The sequence below is a fragment of the Aspergillus steynii genome, assembly GCF_002849105.1.
Source record: "Aspergillus steynii IBT 23096 chromosome Unknown P170scaffold_2, whole genome shotgun sequence".
Classification (NCBI taxonomy): domain Eukaryota; kingdom Fungi; phylum Ascomycota; class Eurotiomycetes; order Eurotiales; family Aspergillaceae; genus Aspergillus; species Aspergillus steynii.
The window spans coordinates 5,945,456-5,968,525 of record NW_020194399.1 but is presented as its reverse complement, the minus strand read 5'-3'; the positions used below and the strand labels follow the sequence as shown (position 1 = coordinate 5,968,525).

Below are 23,070 nucleotides of genomic sequence, written 5' to 3'. Positions count from 1 at the left end.
CGTTGATCTTGGCATGTCCCCACCTGTTTATGATCACTACAAGTTTCGGGGGGAGATGATATGGTTCTTCAAGGATATCTTCAAGAATACCTTGAAACAGCTGAGTGGCTGACTGCCACGCCAGTTCGTAGTGAATATTATCCGGGGGAGTTATTTGGACTGCCAGCATGCTCATAGCATAGATTTAATTGAATCCTAAGATTGAAACGCAGTGAGATTCTTTTTTATTTTTTCTCCCTTTTTACACGATATTTGAGACAAAGGAAATTGATAAAGACACCTAAAAGCAAAAGCCTTGCTCGCAATGAGAGCAATCGCCGGTGTAACACTTTGGGCGCTAATGGTGGCGAGGATAGGATGGCATTGATCTGATCTTGTAGTGACATCCTTGGTCAGATCCCGCACACTTGGCTGGCCAGAATTTATGCATTTTCCAGCCATCTGGTTGCCAGGGCGTATTCCTTGAACTCCCTAAGTTCGAATTTCTATTAGGAAGTTAGAACAGAAAGCCGAAAAATGCACTGCGATGAGCGTACCTTTGCTGTAGGATGCAGGGATCATCTCCTGAGGGCCAAGGGTGATCTTCTGGTAAATCTCTTTCCACAAGGAAAATATGCGGCTTGTCTTGTAGACTGGCGCAAAACCTAGAGGGTCCAAAGTAGCTTTATTAGCTATCTCGACCGACAGACCAACGTGGCCCCGTTGTCGCATCATGTCCAGGACCTTTCTAGCCGCCCCCACCCACGCACTGTTGTCTTCACCGGTATGGAGCAGAGGTAGGGACCACCCGCCTTTTGATCCTCGTTCAAAAAGTTGTCCCATGCCGGTCCCGGTCCTGTACTTTCATCGCTGGAACTCTTGTTTCTGCGGGCTCTACCATCAGAAGACAGGGATCCTGGTGGCCTTGGGCTGGCTTTCAGCACGACTCGTGGAGATGCATAGCAATCTTCAAAGCGGGAAACAGTAGACAGTCTGGACCCTGATGAGGCTAGAAACTTTCACCCTGGAGCTTCTAGAAAAGATTAGTAAATCCTCATTCAGAAAAGCAATCATCAGATTACTGTTTAGCCATTAACACAGAGCCTAGCAAGGAGACTGTATTAGGAAATATAGTGGTGTGGAAGTGAGGAAGGGGGAGAAGAGGGGATTGTGGGTAGTAGTATATGAATGGAACAGAGCATTCCAGACAGCAGTCAAACCAGGGACAGTGAATGTAATAGTATCGCCTTGCATGATATTGAGGATCTTTCCATATTTTGGCGGCTTGAGCCCTCCGGGACTACTACCCGCTGCGGGTCCGCCGCTTTCCCCGGCCCCGGCAGGCCGTCCCACTCCAGGGCATCCTTCGGCCTTTGATTGATGCATCTTCTCTTCTTCCTTCATCATCTCATCTGCGCCTCTTCACCATGACCCAGACCCAGTCTCCTTACCAATCAGCCCCGCCCCTGTCTTTTCGATCAAGGCATCGAAGCCTGGAAATCAACCCGGCGTCTGAACTCGGCATGAACTGTTGGCTCGCAGCCATTGGACTCTACCCACCCCATGCTTCGCGTCGATTCCAGCCTGTGGCCAGTCATCTGGATGAGCTTAGCTTGTCCTCTTGGGTGCATCCATGGTGCATCTATAACACGATGATCATCTATAAAAGGGCTCCCTAGCACTTGCCATTACTCCTACTGCTGTTAAGGTCAGACTGTTCAAGATATTCTCTCCTGTCGTCAACCTTGCAACCATGGCTTGGAAATACCTGCTGTACTTGCTCTTCTTAACCCTCACGGTTGCTTTAGCGGCATCTCTGCCCCATACCGACTACGAGGTCATAGTCATCGGTGGGGGCCCGGCCGGGCTCAGCTCCTTGAGTAGTCTCTCGCGAGTCCGGCGTAGGGCAGTACTTTTTGATTCCGGGGAATACCGCAATGCTCCGACTCGGAATATGCACGATGTCCTCGGAAATGATGGTAAGCGCTCCAATATTATTATCTCCAGATCTTACTCGAACTTACTCAATCTTCCTCCCTCTTACTAACTCATTTATGCTAGGTACCGTCCCCAGCAACTTCCGTGCGATTGCCCATGAGCAAATTTTAAAATATAGTACGGCTACTGTCCTGAATAAGACAATTACTACCGTCACGCCTATTGCTGACGACGCTACTAATACTACCTATCTTAATGTTACCGACTCTAACGGCACTGTATACTCCGCCCACAAACTGATTCTTGGCACCGGTCTTATTGACGAACTCCCTGATACTCCGGGTTTTCAAGAAGCATGGGGCCGGAGTATACTCTGGTGTCCTTACTGTGATGGATATGAGCATCGCGACTAGCCTTTTGGTATTCTCGGCCCTTTCTCTGATATTATTCGCGGTGTTCTAGAATTCCATACCATCAACACAGATGTTATCGCGTTCCTAAACGGCACGCATACGCCTGCCGCCGAAGCTGAGCTGGCTGCTAAGCACCCTCACTGGAAAAAGCAGCTAGAGACTTATAATATACACCTCGAGAATGCTACTATCTCCTCGATCGAGCGCCTTCAGAACGGCGATAACCACCGCGATAACGAGCGCCGCCAGTTCGATATCTTCCGCGTCCACTTTACTAATGGTTCCTCGGTAATCCGCAATACTTTTAAGACGAATTACCCGATCAAACAGCGCTCTTCGATCCCGTCCGCCCTCAGCCCCGCTATGAAGGTTAGGCTCCATCGGATCATTAGGATTTTGATTGATTGATTGACTCGTTATGAAGGACGGCAAGATCGATACGAGCGACAACTCGGATATGCGCACTAGCTATCCGGGCGTGTATGCCGTCGGCGACTGCAATAGCGATAGCAGCAACAATATCCCGCATGCTATGTTCACTGGCAGGCGCGCGGTGGTTGCCCTTCACGGTATGTTCTTGACTGACTGCATCTCTCCCATGCAATATCCATGGCCTTTTCCTTTTCCTTCTTTTTTTTGTTTGTTTTTTTATCATGTCGGTTCCCCTTTGACAACAGAACGCCACTGACGACCGACAGTCAAATTGGCCGAGGAGGAATCTGCCGCCGCTATCCATAAGCGATCGCTGCCTTCCAAGCGTGCCATGATAAAGGCCGCCGAGCGCAGCATCGGCAACGAGTTAGAGGCGCTGTGGGAACGCACTCGAGCTCTGTAGTGGATTGGATTGGTGCAATACAGGGATTGAGAGCGGGCCTACTTATGAAAGTACATTTCACGCTCAACGCTGATTGCATGTGGCGTTTGCGGGATGGGAATGTCCGGGTGTCTGAGGTAGTCCGCCACTTGCTTTATTGGAATACTTACTAGGAAATCGACCGAGATTATCTACATGGAGCCGCTCATAAAAGGGGCTATACTCAGGGGAGACCAACCAGTTTATCTGTCGTACCAGACTGCTTTAATTGAAATCCGATGGAGCAATTCCTGCCCTCTCTTTCTTCATAGACGCAAGAATCGTTGAACCGAGCTCTTCCCAGCCCCATCCCTCTCACCCTCTCGCTGCTCTTCTACCTCCTGCGTCTCAAACTGCGCCCCAGGATTAAAAACCACATAGATCCCCATGGCCAAGACCATTGGCATCGCATCCAGCGCCAACACATACTTCTCCCGCGTGATCAAATACCCCCTCCAGCCCTCGGTCAGCTCAATCGCACGATAAACATTCCGCATGATCATCATCATCGTCGCAAACACCGTCGCGGTCGTCATATAGAAAAGCGGCCGATTTGCGCGCAGCTCCTTCCCACCCCGATACATGACAAACGCAACTAACAGCGAGAACAGCACCGCGGCTGATAATTGCGCAATGATACCGACGACCATGGTTGTCGTGCCGGGCTGTGTGGACGTTCCGCTGTTATAGGCGGCGCCTGCTAACCCGCCGCCGACGGCTTGCGTGGTTAGACAGGTCACGTCGATGCAGAAGCAGATGGTGAGGTATGTCTTCGGCGGGAAGGGTGAGGTGTGTCGACCGATTTTCTTGATCACGACCCATACAGTGAGGTAGATTCCTGCTTGAGCCCACCCCGGTCCTATGTGTGTTCAGTATGGATGATGAGAGAGGAAACTACACTCCGGGAGTGAAGGAGTCAGGCAGGAGACTAAATTCTCACCGGTGATTAGACTCGCTGTCTGCATGATGAAACAATCCCTGGAATACGGACACCAGTAACCAACTAAGCGACCGATCCAGCCGACAACTTCGAACAGGGCACCAAGAATGAAAAAGAAGGTCCAGAATGCGCGGGTCCGAAACATGTGGTACGTCTGGCCTAGTGCGATGGTCGCGAAGAGTATGGTGAAGACCAGGCCCCAGGCGAGGCTGGGCCGGTAGCCATAGCTGCCGGGGTTGACTGTTGGATCGTATGTTGCGCAAGCCGGGGTATCTTTCGGGAGGGTTTCTGACATGGTAGGTGGGTAGGTGAACGGGGGTTGTGGAGCAATGGTATTGTACATAACTATGTTTAGATACTGGAGGGGAAAGACGCATTTAAGCCAATTTCATTTGGTTTCTTGAGGACTAAATGTTGAGAAACAGATCCCTGGCGTTGGCCGTGGAGGCTGAGTGCATATACAAAACCAGGCTCTCTCAGCGGTACTACTTACCCAACGGACCCCGATCCTATCGCTCGGCAATCAGCACTATTTGCCCATTCGTATCGAGGATATGGACGTGTCCAATGGCTCTTTATCGATGTCCAAACGCCCAGAAACGCCAAGCAGGATTGTACGACGAATTCATCCATTTTGTACAAGGGTCTTCGCCGAAAGCTACGGACGGAATGTTTCTGCCTGGTAAAAGAGGCATTATGGGACCATTTAAGAGTTACAGACGGGATTCAGGATGGGGATGGGGACTCTCAGGCCTTTGTTGTGCGGTGGCTATCCGCCGGAGAAGAAGCCGTTAGGCTGTGACTTGCACCCTTCTGGTAGTAATTTCGAAGTTGTCTAGCCTGTGGCACAATTATGATTCAAGACAATCACTTCCAACTGCGACAGAAAGAAATAACCTAGCCCGAGTTTTGTGCCTCCGAAGCCCTGGCAACTTCCACCATTTTATCTACACCCCCACGGCGGTATGTAGCCGCGATCAACAGTCCCCCGACAATCACATTTGCTCCTGCAAAAGCAATCATTACTTGGTACCCGCTGTCATATCCTTTTCCATAGATCTCTCTTACAAGGGCCAAGTCACTAGCACTAAGTCCGTTACCTTCACGCAATGTATCCTTGGCAACGCTGACAAGTTCCGGGCTCAGAATAGAAGGCAGAGATGAATTGAGCTCAGCACTCAACATCGCAGCACAGATAGCCAGACCGATACAGCCGCCCATGGCACGTAGCATGTTCATCGCGCCAGTTCCGGTACCTGTAAAACGTAACGAGAGAAACTAATTAGCTTCCAGTCCATTAAATTGCTCGACGCGATAAAACATACCAAGATCACGCGGTCGAAAGCACATCTTCAGCCCGATATACTGCGTTGTAGAGATGACGCCGAGTCCTGCGCCCATGAGCACCTGGAATCCATACTGGGACTTGGACGTGGCTTTGTCGGTCGGCAAGTCGCTTAGACAGGCCGTAGATGTTAGAATCAGGACCGCACCGAAAGTAAGCAAGGAGAATGTCATCTCGGGCTTTTTGCTCAGAATAGCGCCTGCCACGAGTGAGAAAAAAGGGAGAACCAATGTCAGGGTGAGGAGGAGGACCCCAGCACGAGAGGCGCTGACGCCGTTGACGGCTTGGAATCGCTGCGGGAGAAGGATGATTGAGGTGTAAAATGCAAAGCCGGTGAATAGAACGTTCCTAGATGAACAAGAGCAGTTAGTGGGATGTCCCCGGTCGTATAGTGGGATAAGATGTGTCGGACATACAGAAGCAGCAATCCCTGCATGGGATCGCCTAAGAATCTGATGGGAAATATGGGCTCCCTAGCGCTATTCTGTCTTTGGAGCCAGGTTTCGTATGCGACAAAGACGATGAGGGCTACGATGCCCCCGACCAGGGAGCCGATGACTTCCTTGCTGCTCCAAGGGTAATGGGAACCACCTTCCTGAAGGGCAAAGAGAAGTGGAATCAACCAGCAGACCGACAGAAAAGATCCAATAACATCGAGTCTTCCCAGGGTTTCACGGTTGAACTTGAACTGGCCGGTTGCTGGCATGACGCAAAACAGAATCAGAAAGGAGATTGCCGACAGTGGGATACTAGAAGATGATAAGCTTTTGATCCTATGTTTGCTTGGTCACTCACTTGATATAGAAGATCCATCTCCAAGTTGTATGGTCAACGATCACACCTCCCAATATAGGGCCGAGAAGATTTGAGATGGCGAAGACAGAGCTGATGACGCCGGAGTAGAGTCCAGCTTTTTCAATCGATACCAATCGCAGAATTGCTATGAAGACTAGGCAGTAGAGACCCGACGCTCCAATCCCCTGAAATGCGCGAAAGACGATGCTATTCGGTGACAAATGTTAGGGATCTACTATCAAATCATTTGGCATTGATCTTACAGCTGGTTCATGGTCTGGGCCACGCCACAGGCAATAGAGAAAACGAGGAAGACGGCATTGGACACCAAGAGAAGGCTCTTAAGGCCCACGATGTCACTCAGTTTCGCAAGAAGCAGGACGAAGGCTATAGACCAATGTGCAAGCCGGTCAGGGAGGCTGGATCTGTAAAGTATAAATGGTGGTATGGTGCTTACCATTGTAGGTCAGCAAATACGCTGTCACAATCCAGGCAGACTGGCTGGTGCTGTCAAAACTGCTGGAGATCTTGAAGACTGCAGTGGATATGATTGTGCTGTCGAGGGCCGACAGAAAAAGCGAAATCCAAAGCCTGCGACCACTTAGTGACATCCAGATCAGAGGTCACATTGCAACCGAAGTGGTACACGTACCCTACAACAATAATATTGAGCCGCAGAGGGGTGATGGTCGCACCAGAGCGGGCAAACTCCAGGCTCTCCTCTGGTTCTTCCTTGGCAGAACTCATGGTTTCTGTCAACTGTCTCTCTCTTAGGTGCTAGAAATCCAGAGGGGGAAAGAAGACAGTACGCCCTAATTGAAAGGAGATATATCGACTAGGCATCAGCGCATCGTCGGGTCTGACCAGTTCGGATAAAACTCGGAGACAAATGCAACCCGACGCGACAGGTCTTAACCTGGTTGGGTTCGATTTGGCGAGAGACCCCTGGCAGTGTGACTAGTCAACCTATAGCGACAAGGCTCAAACGCCCCCGAAGCAGGGATTAGCAAGCCATCGGAATCTCCACTCGGTCCGTACCCCGGGGAGATCAGGTCATCCATGGAGCCTCGTGTATAGCATGATAGAAGTTCGGTGCTTAGGATACGAGAAAGGATTCAAACCAGCTCCCTCGCTCAAGTGACTCGACTCGTATCTCAAACATTAGCTCTTACAATGCCTGCGATGTTGCCGTGTTACCCGCTTATGGGAGAGTTAGCACCATGCCCAGGCCCGGTGGATAGATCGCATTTGCTTATGAGGCCAAGCTAACTTCTTGGGTAAATAAGCATCGGGAAAGAAAGCCCGCGGAGCCTTGGGGTTGCTTTTTCTGGCACGTTACATCGGAGATTATCTTCCCTGGGGATTGGTGGACCCGTTCACGCTAGGGCCGTTGATCCCTGTCGTCTTAGCATCACAATTGATGTGACACTCTAAACTATACCGACCTATAGATGAGGAAAGCCTTTGCCCATTGAGAACGTTGTTCAGGCGCACGCCTTTTAGAATTCATTTCTGCCGGAATGTATCCTTGACAATGGCTTTTGCTTATACTCCGAATATAAAATTGGAGCTTTGGCCAAGACATTCGGTCGGTGTCTACGAGAGAGCAACTGTCAAACGTCCCCAGCTATCGACCAACACAAGCCCTGTCATGTTTCAGAAACAGCATCTTTTGCGTCTTACGGCGAGAAATGTGAATTCCTTGAGATGGAAGTGGGGTAGTATACTAATGTGTCATGAACCTTGACGGAAAGAGATTGGGATCATGCAAGTCAGCAGTAGCATCACACGCGGACAACAGGGAGGATGGTATCAACCATGTGGAATGATCATGGATCCTGTAGCCGAAGGATCAGTTCGTATGATACACGAAAGCTTTCGGAGAGCCTCGTATCATTCTAGGCTAAGTGCTCGCCGACAGACATTGGGGGTGCTTTTGATGGTACGTGAGCCAGGATAGTAAGAGGTTTAAATATCACCACTTGGATAAACTCACAGATAGAGGTACATGCGATACTTTGCATTTCCTTCTTCTTTCAATCTAATTCTTTGAGAATCTTAATATTTATTATAATTGAGAACAAGCATGGACGAGCGCGGAAACGAGCCTATAGTCATCATTGGCAGCGGTTGCCGCTTTCCGGGCGGCGCAAGCTCTCCCTCTCTACTCTGGGAGCTTTTGCGAAAGCCCAGAGACTGTCTGACGGAGATCCCTAAAGACCGTTTTAACTGGGAAGGATATCACTTTCCCGACACGGCACGTCATGGCAGTACCATAACCAAGTATACCCATTTTCTGCAGGAGGATATCCGGAAATTCGATACCCAATTCTTTAACATGCAGCCAGCAGAGGCAGATGCAATTGATCCCCAACAGCGAATCCTGCTCGAGACCGTTTATGAAGGGTTAGAATTAGCTGGTCTAACAATTGAAGGACTTCAAGGCTCCTCAACGGCCGTCTATGTCGGTATGATGGGCTGCGATTATGCCGACGTGGTTCAAGGAGATATCGAGTGCACACCAAAGTATGCGGGTACGAGTACCTCGCGAAGTATTCACTCAAACCGTATTTCCTATTTCTTCGACTGGCATGGGCCGTCTATGACCATTGATACCGCCTGCTCTTCCAGCATGATGGCTATCCACCTTGCTGTACAGTTGCTGCGCAGCGGGGAGTCGAACGTGGCTGTTGCATGCGGAACGAATTTGATCATCACCCCTCGTAAGTCGTCTATTTATCAATCCTGTTCCATTGGAAGGTGTGAGCATCGCTGACTGATAACGTCTTATCATCCAGAGAATTTTGTTGTCCTAAGTAACCTAAACATGATTTCCCCCGACGGCCGCGCAAAAATGTGGGATGAAAGTGCAGACGGGTATGCACGAGGCGAAGGAGTCGGGGCTATAATATTGAAAACACTGAGTGCTGCCGAGGCAGACGGTGATACGATTGAATGCGTGATCCGCGAGACTGGCGTCAACCAGGACGGCCGTACCCGTGGTATCACCATGCCCAGCAGCGCCGCGCAGGCCGACCTAATCCGAAAGACATATGCCCGAGCCGGGCTAGATCTCACCAAACCTGAGGACCGACCTCAGTACTTCGAGGCTCACGGCACTGGGACGAAGGTCGGTGATCCACAAGAGGCAGAGGCAGTGTTTAATGCATTCTTCGGGGACGATTCGAATGCAAGCGAGGAAGACAATCTACATATCGGGTCTGTGAAGACGATCATCGGCCACACAGAAGGTGCGGCGGGTCTTGCAGGTGTCCTGAAAGCCTCGCTTGCTATCAAGAATGGCTATATCCCGCCTAATATGCTCTTCAACAGCCTGAACCCTGCGTTGGAGCCATTTGCAAAAAAGCTTCGTCTGGCAACCGAGCTGACGCCATGGCCTGTTCTGCCGACCGGTGCTCCCAGGCGGGCGAGCGTGAATAGCTTCGGTAAGTTTACTTCAGACATTACTCTTCTAGTGTCGGTTGCTAATGAATTCGCAGGTTTTGGTGGTAGCAATGGACACGCAATTCTGGAAGGCTACAATGCTAGGGCTACTGAGCAACGTGACCAGGAGAAGCCCGTGCTGGCAACTCCGTTTCTGTTCTCCGCACAATCCGAACGGGCGCTTTCCTCCACCCTCCGTCAATTCTCCGACTATCTTAACCCTCGCTTCGATGCTGACTTGCGTGATATTGCCTGGACTCTGCAATATAAACGGTCCACATTTGGCGTCCGAACAGCAATCACTGCCCTCAATCGCGACGACCTTCTATCTCAACTGAGCGAACGGTTGAACCCGACCGAAAATCAAATCGGCGTCAAGAACTCCCTCAAGCGAGATGCTAGAATCTTGGGCATTTTCACCGGGCAAGGAGCCCAGTGGGCAGGTATGGGTCAGGTGCTACTCCGAGTCTCACCTAAAGCTCGGGAGATCGTGCGTTCGCTTGATGATGCGCTAGCAACCCTGCCCCGAGAGAACGACCGTCCATCCTGGAAGCTAGAAGAGGAACTGATGAAGGACCGTGAGCACAGTCGCGTTGGAGTCGCAGCCATCTCACAGCCGCTATGCACCGTTGTCCAGATCCTACTCGTGGATATGCTACATAGTGCGGGTGTGCGATTCCATTCCGTGGCGGGACACTCATCCGGCGAGATCGGGGCAGCATATGCCGCCAATCTTATAACTGCCCAGGATGCTATCCGAATCGCATACTACCGAGGCTTGTATGCATACCTCGCTGCCGGACAGGAGGGCCAGAAAGGAGCAATGATGGCAGTTGGAATGTCGCTGGAGGAAGCACGTGAACTGTGCGATGACTCCAGATTCCGTCAACGTCTCTTTGTCGCAGCGTGCAACTCGGGTGCAAGCGTTACGTTGTCTGGAGATCATGATAGCGTTGCAGAAGCAAAGGTGCTTCTGGACGAGAGCAAAAAGTTCGCCAGAGTGCTGAAGGTGGACACAGCGTACCACTCACACCACATGCTGCCATGTGCTCAGCCGTACCTCGATGCACTGGCCTCATGTAACATCCGACTGGAATGCAGAAGTGAAGACTCGCCAGCTTGGCTGTCCAGTGTATATCCCGGGAAATCGATGTCAGATTCGCCAGAAATATCGGGCGCATACTGGGTTGCCAACATGACGCAGCCTGTTTTATTCGCAGGTGCGCTAGAAACCGCCTTTGAAACCCAGGGCCCTTTCGATATCGGATTAGAGGTGGGCCCTCATCCGGCGCTCCGATCGCCTGTACTCCAGACCATTCAGGATCTAGGCGCAGGAAATAAGCTCCCTTATGCTGGCACTATGATGCGGGAAAAGAACGATATTGAAGCTTTCTCCGAAGCCCTGGGACTGCTCTGGACATATAGCGATCGGACCATTGTCAATTCCTTTCGATATGGCCAGACGTTTTTTCCCAATCCTACCGAAATGCCCGTGTTTGTCAAAGATCTCCCCACCTATCCCTGGGACCATGAACGGTCCTATTGGTTCGATGCCCGCAGTTCAAGAGCTCTGCGCAATAGACCCGGCCCAGTCCATAGCTTACTTGGGACTACATATGGTGATTCTGCGGATGAGATTAAATGGCGAAACTTTCTCATCCCTAAAGAGGTCCCATGGCTGGGCGATCATCGGCTTCAGGGACGGGCGGTGCTTCCCGCTGCTGCGTACGTGATGATGGTATGCGAGGCTGTACTCCTACAGGCGCAAGGGCAGGACGTGCAGTTGATCGAGCTGTTTGATTTGTCAATCCATCGGGCCATTTCTTTTGACGACGAAACTTCTGCGGTTGAAGTTATTCTGACGTTGTCGAACGTTGATCGGACAAGCAAAAGCACGGACAAATTCACGGCAGACTGGACCATTCGTTCTCCCGCTAATAAGGAGGCAGACAAGGCAAGAGTTGTCAGCAGTGGATCTGTTTCGGTGCTTTTTGGACCATCGAATGCAAGCACGTTGCCCGGGCGTGGTGACCCACGACCCAACCAAGTGAACATCGACGTCCAGGAATTCTACAGTTCGCTCGCGGAGTTGGGTTACGGGTATACTGGAGCGTTCCTGTCAATGACCAGTCTCCAGCGAAAGTTGGATCATTCCTCGGGAACATTTGCGCCACCCTCTTGTGACCTGGTGATACATCCGGCGCTTTTGGACATGGCATTCCAGGCTTTGTTTGCGGCGGTTGGCTATCCTGGTGATGGAGGGCTATGGAGCTTACATGTACCGACTGGCATCGGGGCGATCCGAATCAATCCGCACCACTTCCTGGGTCGCACGGATGTTGCAGGTGATATGCCGTTTGATGCAACTCTGGCCAGGACAACAGAGAGGACTTATGTCGGTGATGTATCGATCTATAGCCCCAGTGGACATGGCTTCTTGCAAATTGAAAACGTGACATCCGTGCCCTTCACTGGCGCGACAATTGCTGATGACCGAAACATATTCTCGGAGGAGATCTGGGCGTTTTCAGGTCCTGATGGAAGCTCTGTGGTGACTCAAGAGCTGGCGACATCAGATGAGCAGCAGTACGCCCGTGACTGCGAAAGAGCAGTATTCTACTATTTCAAGAAACTGGTGGCCGAGATCTCAGCGTCCGAGGTACATGGCGCTGCTCCGCATCATCAGCGACTACTGGAGTTCGCTTCTCATTTTGTTTCGGAGGTAATCAGTGGAAAGCGACCGCAGTGCAAGCCGGAGTGGGCAAACGACGGAGAATCCGACATACTTGCAGTATTAAAACAGTATGTTTTCCATATCGCCATTTTTAATACAGCTAACCAAGCTCTGCTAGGTATCCGGACAATATTGACCTCAAACTCATCAACTCGGTTGGAGAGGCTTATCCCTCTATTATCCGTGGAGAAACCGACCAGCTCGAACACCTTATCAAGGATGATATGCTAGCCAGGCTCTGGGCGGAGGGACTTGGGATTGAGGAAGCTAACACATGGGCAGCTCGTTTGATCAAGCAGATATCTCATCGATATCCGCATATGAACATTATTGAAATTGGTTAGACTCACCATGGTAGTGGCCCAACATTCGAATAGATTGCTAACTTAGAAAATAGGAACTGGCACAAGTGGCGCTACCGAAGCAATCCTTGGATCCCTAGGATCGGCGTTCAAGTCCTACACATCGACTGATTCTTCAACATCTCTCTTTGAGAAAGCGAAAGAGAGATTTTCTACAGTCAGTCATAAGATGGTCTTCAGACCATTTGACATAGAGAAGGCATCAAGTGACCAGGGATTTGAACCACACACATACGACCTTGTCGTTGCGTCGAATGTCACCCACTCAACGAAAGACCCAGTCCAGGCGCTGCAAAATATTCGTTCTCTTCTGAGGCCTGGCGGCTACCTAGTTCTTGTTGAAATGACCGAGCAGGTTGCTAGTCGAATCGGGTTCATTCTGGGTGGCCTACCCGGTAGGTCGCAAGGCGAGGGAAACCACAAAAAGCTGCTTCCTGCCTTATCCACTGCCGAGTGGCACCGAATCCTCAAAGCGACAGGGTACTCTGGTATTGACACGATCGCTATGTCAAAGGAAAGTCTTGCGCATCCGTTCTCAGTCTCGGTAACGGAGGCAATGGACGACCACGTTGCCTTTCTTCGCAATCCCTTATTTGTGAAGCCCATTGGCTACGGAGGTCCAGATGACCTCCTCATTATTGGGACCTCTACGCTTGAGTCCGCAAGACTAGCTACGAATGTCAGCTCGATATTAAGCCAACATTTCACAGCCAATGTGATTGAAACACTCGAAGAAATACCAGATGAGTTGCCAACAACAGTCCTCGTCTTGACTGAGCTATGCAACCCAATGTTCCAGGACATGACACTCGCCAAGCTCCAGGCTGTGAAGCATTTGCTCAGAGACAACCGCAATGTAGTGTGGGTCACCCGTGGGTCCAAATGCGCAGAGCCGTATAGCAACATGGTTGTCGGACTGGGTCGATCTGCGAGCAACGAGCAAAAGGAACTTCGGCTACAGTTTCTGGACGTCGATGAGGGCTGCACGTTAGATGCGGGGCGTCTGTGTGAGATGCTGTTGACTTTGCGTACCACCCAGGTGTGGGAGCGAGAGGGCACCATGGAACAGATCCTATGGACCACGGAGCCTGAATACAGACTTGAAGCCGACCACTTGTTGATTCCACGCATGTATCAACATCAGGCCCAAAACGAACGGTACAATTCGAAGCAGCGTCATATAACACAAGAGCTGCCGACGGGAACAAACACGGTGTCGATCATCCATGATGTGTCTTCAAAGACGTATCGCCTTGTCAGTGATTCGAACATCAGAAATGTCTCCGTCCCTGAGAGTATCTCGATACGGGTTGTTTGCTCCTTGCTTTCATCGCTGAAGCTTGCAGGAGGGCTTTATCTGTTCCCGGTTGTTGGGAGAAGAATAGACAGTGACGAGGTCGTCGTTGCCCTTTCAACGTCAAATGCATCAATCGTGGACATTCCGAAACAATATGTTGTCCCATTCAAGATGAAGGCTGGCAATGAGAGGCATCTGCTTATCTGGGCGGTCTGGGAGTTGCTAGTCCAGAGCATTCTATCCAAGGCTCCTACAGATGGAGGTATCTTGGTCTTAGGGGTTAAGGAGCGACTACTGGAGCTTCTATGTACCCGCGCCTCCCAACAAGGCAAAACCGTGTTCAGGATAACGGATGATCCACTATCGAACGCTCCTTCGTCGATTTTCGTTCATCCCATGGAGTTTCAGAAGTCGCTGAAGGCCAAACTACCCTCCACTATCTCTGCATTCGTGGACCTTTCCGAAGACCTAGCACAGGGTAATCTGCATAAGCGGTTAGTTGCCAGCCTTCCAGCATTCTGCGAGGTGGTCACTACAGCGACGCTGTTTTCCTCCACCTCGTCTTCCGCTTACTCTGAGGTTCCACCAGAGGCTTCCCTTCAAGCTCTGATTTCAGGTGTCTCGGTGGACACAGAATCCGCCTTCGATGGCAACAAGCTTGATGCAGACAATTACTCTCTTCCTTTGCGACAGGTTCCAACGCTCAGTGCAGCAGATCCGTTTCTCATTGTCGACTGGGCTGCCGAGACACACGCACCAGTTGACATTCAACCCGTGGACTACGGGATCCAGTTCTCGAAAGACAAGACCTACCTACTGGTTGGACTGACCGGTGATCTCGGACAATCTCTATGCGAGTGGTTTGTTCAGCACGGCGCAAGACATCTGGTTCTGACCAGCCGTAAGCCCAAGATAAGCCAATCATGGCTTGATAGTATGAAGGCAGCGGGTGCAAACGTCACAATTTGCGCAATGTAAGCAATCCAAACTCTCTCTAATTATACCCTAACATTTCACAGGGATATCACAAGCAAGGCCTCGTTGGAGGCAGTTTACACTGATCTACGCCAGACGCTTCCCGCCAATTGCTGGTGTGGCTAACGCTGCGATGGTCATGCAAGATATCATGCTGTCGAACATGGAACTCGAAGATATGCTTCCCGTACTCAAGCCCAAGGTCGACGGCAGTCGGTACCTCGATGACGTCTTCCGCGATCATGAACTCGACTTTTTCATTCTCTTCTCATCGGTAGGCTTTGCTATTGGCAATAGCGGGCAGAGCAACTACGTTGCTGCGAACGCATTCATGGCATCATTGGCAGCCCAGAGAAGACAAAGAGGTCTCGCCGCCTCAGTCATGCACATCGGCGCCATTATTGGCGCTGGATATATCACCCGCGGTGGCCATATTACGTCTGCAGACTTGAACGCGTATGGAGCATACCCACTATCCACCTCCGATTTCCACCAGCTTTTTGGTGAGGCTGTTTTGGCCAGTCCTGCGAATTCAGGACGCAATCCTGATATCGTGAGTGGTCTCCGAACAATTGACCCGGTTGTGGACGATCGTGTGCTGTGGCGAGCGAACCCGAGGTTTTCTCACTTCTGGAGGGGCGATGAGGAGCTGAAAACGGCCAAAGACGCGAAACGGACTGTCGTGTCTGTCAAGGCTCAGCTAGCAGAGGCGACAAGTAAAGATCAAGCGCGAGATATTCTTCAAGGTTTGTGTTTTTTCTATCTGATCCCGTCCTGGAGTCTTCTGATTTGGCTCTCTTTTTCTGACTAAATATAGAATGCTTCTCTGCCCGCGTGGTCCTTTTGCTCCAACTTCATGCCGATGACATGGATGACAATGCCCCGCTTATCGAACTAGGGGTAGATTCACTTGTAGCTGTTGAGGCACGGTCCTGGTTCACAAAGCAGTTAAATGTTGACATTTCCGTTTTGCGCATTCTCGGGGGTGCCTGCGTTGTGGACCTAGTTGCCGATGCCTTGGAGCGTCTTTCACCGGACCTTCTGCCGAGATTGAAGTCTACTGAAGATGAAAAGCTGTCAAAATCCAGAGAGCGCATGGTTGGCAAGGGTAGTGAAAAGATCTTGGCTCCAGTCAAGAATGCGCCTTCCGGGAATTCCAGCGCGGAGTCAGTGGACGCAAGCTCTAGTGCAGGCAGTGTCGTTGAGACGCCTTCAACTGCTGGATCAGAAGTCGACGAAAGCGATGCGGACTTCAAACCCGTTCTTTTGAGAAGCGAACCGATGTCTTACGCTCAGTCACGCTTCTGGTTTCTCCGTCATTCGGTGGAAGACAAAACTGCGTTTAACATTACATTCTCGCATAGCCTCAAGGGAGACGCTCATCCAGTCGAGCTGGTAAAGGCCGTCCAGGAAGCGGTCAGGGTTCACGAGGGCCTGCGCACTTGCTTCTTTGAACAGGACAATGTTCCCATGCAGGGAATCCTGCAGGCCTCCCCTCTGTATCTGGAGCGAAGGGTCATTCAGTCCGAAGACGAGGCAAATGCCGAGTATGACCGGCTCGCTCAGCACGTATACAACCTCGAAGATGGCCAAACAATGCGCCTTGTTCTTCTGGAACAGTCCAGTCAACTTAGCTACCTAATCGTTGGATATCATCATATTGCGATGGATGGCGCTGGATTCACAGGGTTCCTAGAGGAGATCTTGCGCATCGGAGGGGGCGAGAAAGTCCCTAAACCCATCCAGTACGCGGACTATTCCCGGCAGCTGAGGAACGAAGTTCAAAGCGGAAGCCTGGATAGCCAACTGTCCTACTGGCGTGCACAACTGAGCGAAATCCCATCGGTACTTCCTTTGCTGCCATTCTCAAAAGTCCAAACCCGTGCTCCGCTGCGGTCCTACGCATCCAGCACGACCAGCGTGCGGCTAGACTCCACGCTGGTTGCCCGAATCAAGAGACGATCGCGAAACTTCCAGTCGACCGCATTTCACTTCTATCTGACTGTTTTCAAGACACTGCTGTTCCAACTGACCGATGCCGAAGATCTGTGCATCGGAATCGCAGACTCGAACCGAAGCGATGCGGAGCTCCAGAGGACAATGGGCATTCTCGTCAACATTCTACCATTGAAGTTCAAATCACAGATGTCTATGACCTTCGGCGATGCTGTCAAGGAAGCGCGTAAGACATCATACGGAGCCCTCGAGAATTCCCGGATTCCATTCAACGTGCTTTTGGATACCCTTCCAATTGAGAGATCGTCGTCGCATTTCCCCATATTCCAGGCCTTCCTCGACTATCGCCCAGGTATCCAGGAGCGTTGGACACTCCGCGACGTTGAGGTTCAGAGACTCAACTGGTCGTACGGAAGGAACCCATATGATATTAACCTCGATATCATGGAGAACACAAGTGGGACCGCCTTCATCACAATGAATGCACAAGAGTATCTGTACGGCCAGGCTGAAGTGGAAACGTTGATGAAAGCATTCATCAATTTGCTTGAAGCTTTCTCACGCAATCCTGCTCTGCATCTCAATGAACCGGCTGTTTTCAGCGAGCTGACGATTCAAACTGGGCTTGATTTGGGACGCGGTCCGGATCTGTCGTCAGACTGGCCACCTACGCTCTCTCAGCGCGTACAAGAAATTGCGAAGATTCGTGAAGACAATTTCGCTGTCAAAGATAGAAATGGAAACAAGCTCACATACCGGGAACTGATGCAAGAAATGCAAAACATTGCCAATGCGCTTGCTGAGGTCGGCATCACGCCTGGCGATCGAGTAGCCTTGTTCCAACGGCCAACGATAACAGCCATCCCCTCCATCTTGGCGATTATGCAAATCGGTGCAGTTTATGTTCCGTTGGATCTTCGAAGCCCAGCTCCTCGTTTGGCAGCAATAGTTCGCGACTGTCAGCCACGAGCCGTTCTTTACCATCCCGCAACCGAAGCCCAAGTCCGAGAGGTGGTTTCCGATGACGTGAAACTGGTCAATACGTCCACCATTCCTCGCACGGAGTCGATACTGGTTCCGAATGTCTCTCGCCCCGAGGCAGAGGCTGTGATTCTATATACCAGTGGCTCAACAGGAACCCCGAAAGGTGTCATCCTTCTACACTCGGCGATCAGAAACGCGGTTGAAGGGCTAACAAAGCGGTTCAATATCGGTGCTGAGGTTGTCCTCCAGCAAAGTGCACTGACTTTCGACCTCTCCCTCCATCAAACATTTACAGCTCTTGCAAATGGCGGAACCCTCCATATAATCGACCAGGCCAAGATGGACAACGCAGTTGATATTCCCAGGCTGATCCAGGAAGAGAACATCACTTATACGATGGCTACCCCGTCAGAGTATTCGTACTGGTGTCGTTTTGGGGCAGTCCATCTCGAAAGGGCCAACAATTGGAAGTTTGCGTTGAGCTTGGGTGAGGAGCTCAAGTCCAATCTCGTGCAGGAATTCAAATCCCTGAACATTCCTAACTTACGGCTGATTAACACCTACGGCCCAGCGGAAATCACTATCCACTCACACGCCGTTGAAATACCATATCAGGAAGCAACTAACGACAGCAGAGAAGTAATTCCTGTGGGCCACTCTTTGCCCAACTACTCGGTCTATGTCATGGACGAGTCTCTCAAGCCTGTTCCAGTCGGAATGCCAGGCCAGATATGCATCGGTGGTGCTGGTCTCAGTCAGGGCTACGTCAATTTACCAGGCCTAAGCCAGGAGCAATTCGTGCCGAACCCCTTCGCGACCGCTGACTGGGTTAAGAACGGCTGGGACCGAATGTATTTGACAGGAGACCGCGGCAGGCTCCGTGAGGACGGTGCCCTTCTGTTCGGAGGAAGGATGAGCGGAAGCACTCAAATCAAGCTTCGCGGCTTGCGAATCGAACTAGGAGAAGTAGAGCATGCCATCTTGAAAGCTGCCTCGCCTGCTCTGAACGAGGTCGTTGTCTCGGTCCGTGGCGATCCTGAGCTCCTGGTCGCCCATGTTGTTTTCTCTCGGGATCATGGTATTGAGGACGGTGCTGTATACCTGAACCAAGTTCTTGGTCGACTACCTCTTCCCGAATACATGGTTCCCGCAATGATCGTACCCCTTGACCGGATGCCATTAACAACCCACAACAAGGTAGATCGGAAAGCGATTGCCGCTATTCCTTTGCCAGCAAATCCTGGTTCGCTCGAACATGCATCTGAACTGACGTCCCTGGAGACCGAGCTGGTGCATATCTGGCAGGTGGTGCTCTCCAACGATTCGCTGCATTTGGATTCAATTCCTCCCGAAACGAGCTTCTTTCGTGTGGGAGGGAACTCGTTGCTCTTGATTCCGCTGCAGTACATGATCAAAGATACATTTTATTCATCGCTGAGCATGGTGGACTTTGCAGAGTCACATACCGTTCGGAAGATGGCTTCCCGAATCGAGCAAGCCATGTCGAAAACAGATATCAACTGGACGGCTGAAACCGCCCTTGTCGAGACCTCGCCAACTCTCCGGGATGAGGCCAATCCTGCTCGTCGAACTGGGACGGATCTCCGTGTTCTATACACCGGCGCTACGGGACACTCCGCTCGCTTTGTCCTCCAGAAACTGGTAGAGGATAGGCGCATTTCCAAGATCTACTGCGTCGCTGTGCGCTCAACGGAGAAGAACCCAGCTCCCAGACCACTGGCAATTACATCGGACAAGATCGTTCAGTTCCCAGGCAACCTCATCGACGATAGACTCGGGCTAAGCGAAGACCAGCTCCAGTTCCTCACTGAAGAAGTGGACGTGATCATCCACAGTGCTGCGAACCGGTCCTTCTGGGACAACTATCAGGTCATGAAGCAGGTCAACGTGCTACCCGTACACACGCTAATCCCCCTAGCAATTCCGCGCAAGGTCCCAATCCACTTCATGTCCTCGGCTGCGGTCCACCTATTCGACGGCCGCGACGACGAGAACTACCCCGAAACACGCGCCACGCATACTCCCCCAGCAGACGGCAAACACGGATACTTGGCCACCAAGTGGGCAGCAGAGAAGATCCTCGAGAACGCATCCAGCATGTACGGTCTTCCTGTATATATCCACCGACCTGCGCCCGTCGGTCAACAACCCGAGCGACTATCAAAAGCGGTCGTGTTCTCCGAGTTCATGAGATTTGCCCAGGCCCTGAGACTTAACATTCCTCGGAACAGTATCCGAGGAACCATCGATCTGCTTGATGTGGCGCGGTTGGCTGGTGCTCTGCTGGATTCTATGATCGGAAGCACAGAGGAGAGAGACGGGCCTGATCTCGTCCGGTATATTCATCACTACGCTGATATGAAACTGCATCTGGATGAGTGGCAGGCGTATGTGGACGAGCATGTGGAGGAGTTGGAGATTGACGAATCGGAGACGCATAACGCGACCGAGTGGATCGCCAAAGCCAAGGAAATCGGGTTTCCTTATTTGTTGGCTGCTCAGAATTTCGATTTGACGGGGGAGAGCGCGTTGCCGATTACGCAGAGAAGGTAGAGAGATGTACACTTGTTTTATGATGATTCTGAATGTGAAGATTATTCTCAATCCAAACCTGTTATTTTATATTCGTTAGCAATGGCCGACTTATATATACTCCGGACCCTATGACATGATTCTGGCCTGATCTAAATCATCATCCTGCTATAATCAATATTTATTTTCGCCCAAAGCCTAATAAACACCGGCTTTTTCCAAAACAATCCAACCACCCAACTATAACAACCTTAACACCACCAACACCCGAACATAGACTCAGAAACCCTCCTTATCCACCGTCGTCATACTATACAAAACCAAACTCTCCTTCGCAAAGCTACTCCTCGCCCTGATCCTCTCCCCAAAGGCCTTCAACAACGGCGGCACCGCACAAAACACCGTGGCAATGGCGGCCAGGACCGTAACCGCGACATTCGGCCCCAGATTCGCAAACATATCAGGCGAGAACAGTGGAAACGTCGCCGCCAGGAGAACCCGTACCAACGCCAGCGCCGCAAACGCACTCGACGAATACCCCCTATAACTATCGGACAAATACCCGGCTAGAACCGTCGGGAACTCTCCGCCCGCGTAACCGACGCAGACAAGCCCGATAGTCGGGACGATCCAGTGCACGCCGGGGACTAGGGGCGGGATCGTCCACGAGAAGAGCCACATGCCACCTGCGAGGACTGGGGCGGCGATGATGAGGCCGAGGAGTTGGTGTTCTGGGGTGATGGGACGGTTGAGACGGGTGTGTTTACTGACGCGGTAGTCATTGTACCATCTCGCTGGGAGGATGAAGAGGACGCCGACGCAGATTGCGAAGAGAGGCAGGTGTGCTTGGTTTGTTGTGAAGCCGAGGGATTCGTAGACGTCAGGGAGGGATTGGCTGAAGAGGTAGGTGATGGCGTAGGGGATGGGGCCGAGGATGGAGACGAGGAAGACGATGGGCTCAGTGGCGAGGAGCCGGAGAGGGCGCATGAGAAAGACGGCGACGAAGGTCGTGAGATCGGGGACTTGGTCGGGGTTGAAGCTCTGGAGGGCGTCTGTGCCTTCTCCGCGGATGGAGGGTGGGAGTTTTTGGATCTCGCGTTCGAGGACGAGAGGGGGGCGGGACTCGCGGATGGTGAGGAGCATGATGGTGAAGGCGCCGGAGATGATGGCTGCGACGTAGAAGATCCAGCGCCTGGTTCGTTAGCTGGAGATTTGTAAGGGGCTTCGTTGAAACATACCAGTCCAACGCCTCGATGATATAGTCGCTGTATATCGGGCCCAATGCGGAGCCAATATTCCAGGACACAGTCCACACCGCGATGACCCAGATCCTGTACCGGGAATTGAACATATCCTCAATGCTCCCAGCCACGACGGTTGTTGGAATTGCCCCCAGAATGCCGCTGAGCAGACGGCCGATGACTGCGCCTCCTGGCGAGGGAATCGCAACCATGGCGCAAGTTATGCCAAACAGCGCGGTGCTGATGACATAGAGATTCTTCCGACCACAGACCTCCGAGTATGGGGGGAAGACGATGCTTCCAAGTCCTTGTCCTATCAAATGTCTATTGATCCAGGGTCAGAGTATGATGGTGCCAGAGCAAGGGGTGTGCACTCACAACGACACAAAGATAAATATAGCCAACGTCTCACTGATTCCGTATTCATGTCGTGCTATTACAGCAGGGGGTGACTGCGATCTTTAACTGCTGTCCGGCACAATGGCTTGGGGCAACATACTCCTGCATTCGATATAACAGATCTATATGAACCAGCTATTAGTATCGAGATGTCCTTCTCAGAGTGAACGAGCAAACATACGCGAATAAATCCAAAAATATTACCCAAAAAGCATCATACACCTTGCGCGCAGTCGACCAGTTGCGCGGATGACGCGGGTTGTCCGATTTCCATATCACACTGCGCCCATTGTCTGCTAGCTTCAGGCCATACTGATCTAGCTTCTCGTCAATCAAACTGAGTTGACCTAGGGAAGACTTTCTATCCTCCATGATTGTTTCGCAGGCTTGGAGGCAGCAAGTAAGCGGGATATGAAGGAGTGAGGTGAGACAAAAGGTCAAAATCTAACGTCTGTGCATACTAGTTAAATGATTGGAATGCCACAGGGGCTGGTGAACATGTCATCGCTTGCATTAAATCATATTTACTCGGCTATAGGCTTGGTCCTGCAATAAATTTCGCATAGAAACAATTCTCCGAGCGCATGCAAGGGATAGGATCTACTCGTTTTTAGCTTTTCGCAATGATATTCGTCTTGAAGATCTCCCCTGAATGACGCAAGGGGTATAAGCCCTTTTGCTCTCTGCGGCCCCAGCATTGCAGTGTCCTGCGTCGGTAACTCATACTATACCAATCAATCGACACCTATATCCTAGCCGCAAAGCTGCCATGTGCGGCGAAGGACATCCAGCTTGACTCGATTTCCTCCTGAAATCCTCAGGTGTGTGCTTCTTCGAGTAAAGGGGAAAGGATGCAACTGGG

General features: G+C 51.3%; 5 protein-coding genes across 5 annotated transcripts; 2 read left to right on the top strand and 3 right to left on the bottom strand.

Annotated features, from left to right (window-relative positions):
• Positions 1-1,496: 1,496 nt before the first annotated feature.
• Positions 1,497-3,293, top strand: P170DRAFT_454502 (FAD/NAD(P)-binding domain-containing protein). The gene is made up of 5 exons (XM_024851440.1): positions 1,497-1,958; positions 2,041-2,283; positions 2,380-2,699; positions 2,755-2,899; positions 3,029-3,293. Exons 1-5 carry the CDS (start codon positions 1,733-1,735, stop codon positions 3,163-3,165), a joined length of 1,071 nt encoding a protein of 356 aa, XP_024708757.1. The 5' UTR covers positions 1,497-1,732; the 3' UTR covers positions 3,166-3,293.
• P170DRAFT_435085 (putative sphingoid long-chain base transporter RSB1) lies at positions 3,260-4,254 on the bottom strand. The gene is made up of 2 exons (XM_024848855.1): positions 4,124-4,254; positions 3,260-4,042 (listed from the first exon to the last, which is right to left on the bottom strand). The coding sequence occupies exons 1-2, from the start codon at positions 4,146-4,148 to the stop codon at positions 3,450-3,452; spliced, it is 618 nt and encodes a 205-aa protein (XP_024708756.1). The 5' UTR covers positions 4,149-4,254; the 3' UTR covers positions 3,260-3,449.
• Positions 4,255-5,004: 750 nt separating this feature from the next.
• Positions 5,005-7,010, bottom strand: P170DRAFT_463136 (putative MFS multidrug transporter; the record flags this gene model as incomplete). Its single annotated transcript, XM_024852145.1, has 7 exons — positions 5,005-5,379; positions 5,449-5,816; positions 5,885-6,217; positions 6,264-6,470; positions 6,527-6,650; positions 6,721-6,854; positions 6,916-7,010. 7 exons carry the CDS (start codon positions 7,008-7,010, stop codon positions 5,021-5,023), a joined length of 1,620 nt encoding a protein of 539 aa, XP_024708755.1. The 3' UTR covers positions 5,005-5,020.
• A 1,269-nt stretch (positions 7,011-8,279) lies between these two features.
• P170DRAFT_454498 (lovastatin nonaketide synthase) lies at positions 8,280-20,701 on the top strand. Its single transcript, XM_024851439.1, has 8 exons — positions 8,280-8,986; positions 9,062-9,709; positions 9,764-12,509; positions 12,560-12,780; positions 12,839-15,074; positions 15,120-15,140; positions 15,172-15,821; positions 15,893-20,701. Exons 1-8 carry the CDS (start codon positions 8,350-8,352, stop codon positions 20,587-20,589), a joined length of 11,856 nt encoding a protein of 3,951 aa, XP_024708754.1. The 5' UTR covers positions 8,280-8,349; the 3' UTR covers positions 20,590-20,701.
• Positions 20,702-20,834: 133 nt separating this feature from the next.
• P170DRAFT_463134 (putative MFS transporter) lies at positions 20,835-22,580 on the bottom strand (the record flags this gene model as incomplete). Its single annotated transcript, XM_024852144.1, has 5 exons — positions 20,835-21,760; positions 21,807-22,133; positions 22,188-22,242; positions 22,309-22,330; positions 22,413-22,580. 5 exons carry the CDS (start codon positions 22,578-22,580, stop codon positions 20,848-20,850), a joined length of 1,485 nt encoding a protein of 494 aa, XP_024708753.1. The 3' UTR covers positions 20,835-20,847.
• Between the last annotated feature and the right edge of the window lie 490 nt (positions 22,581-23,070).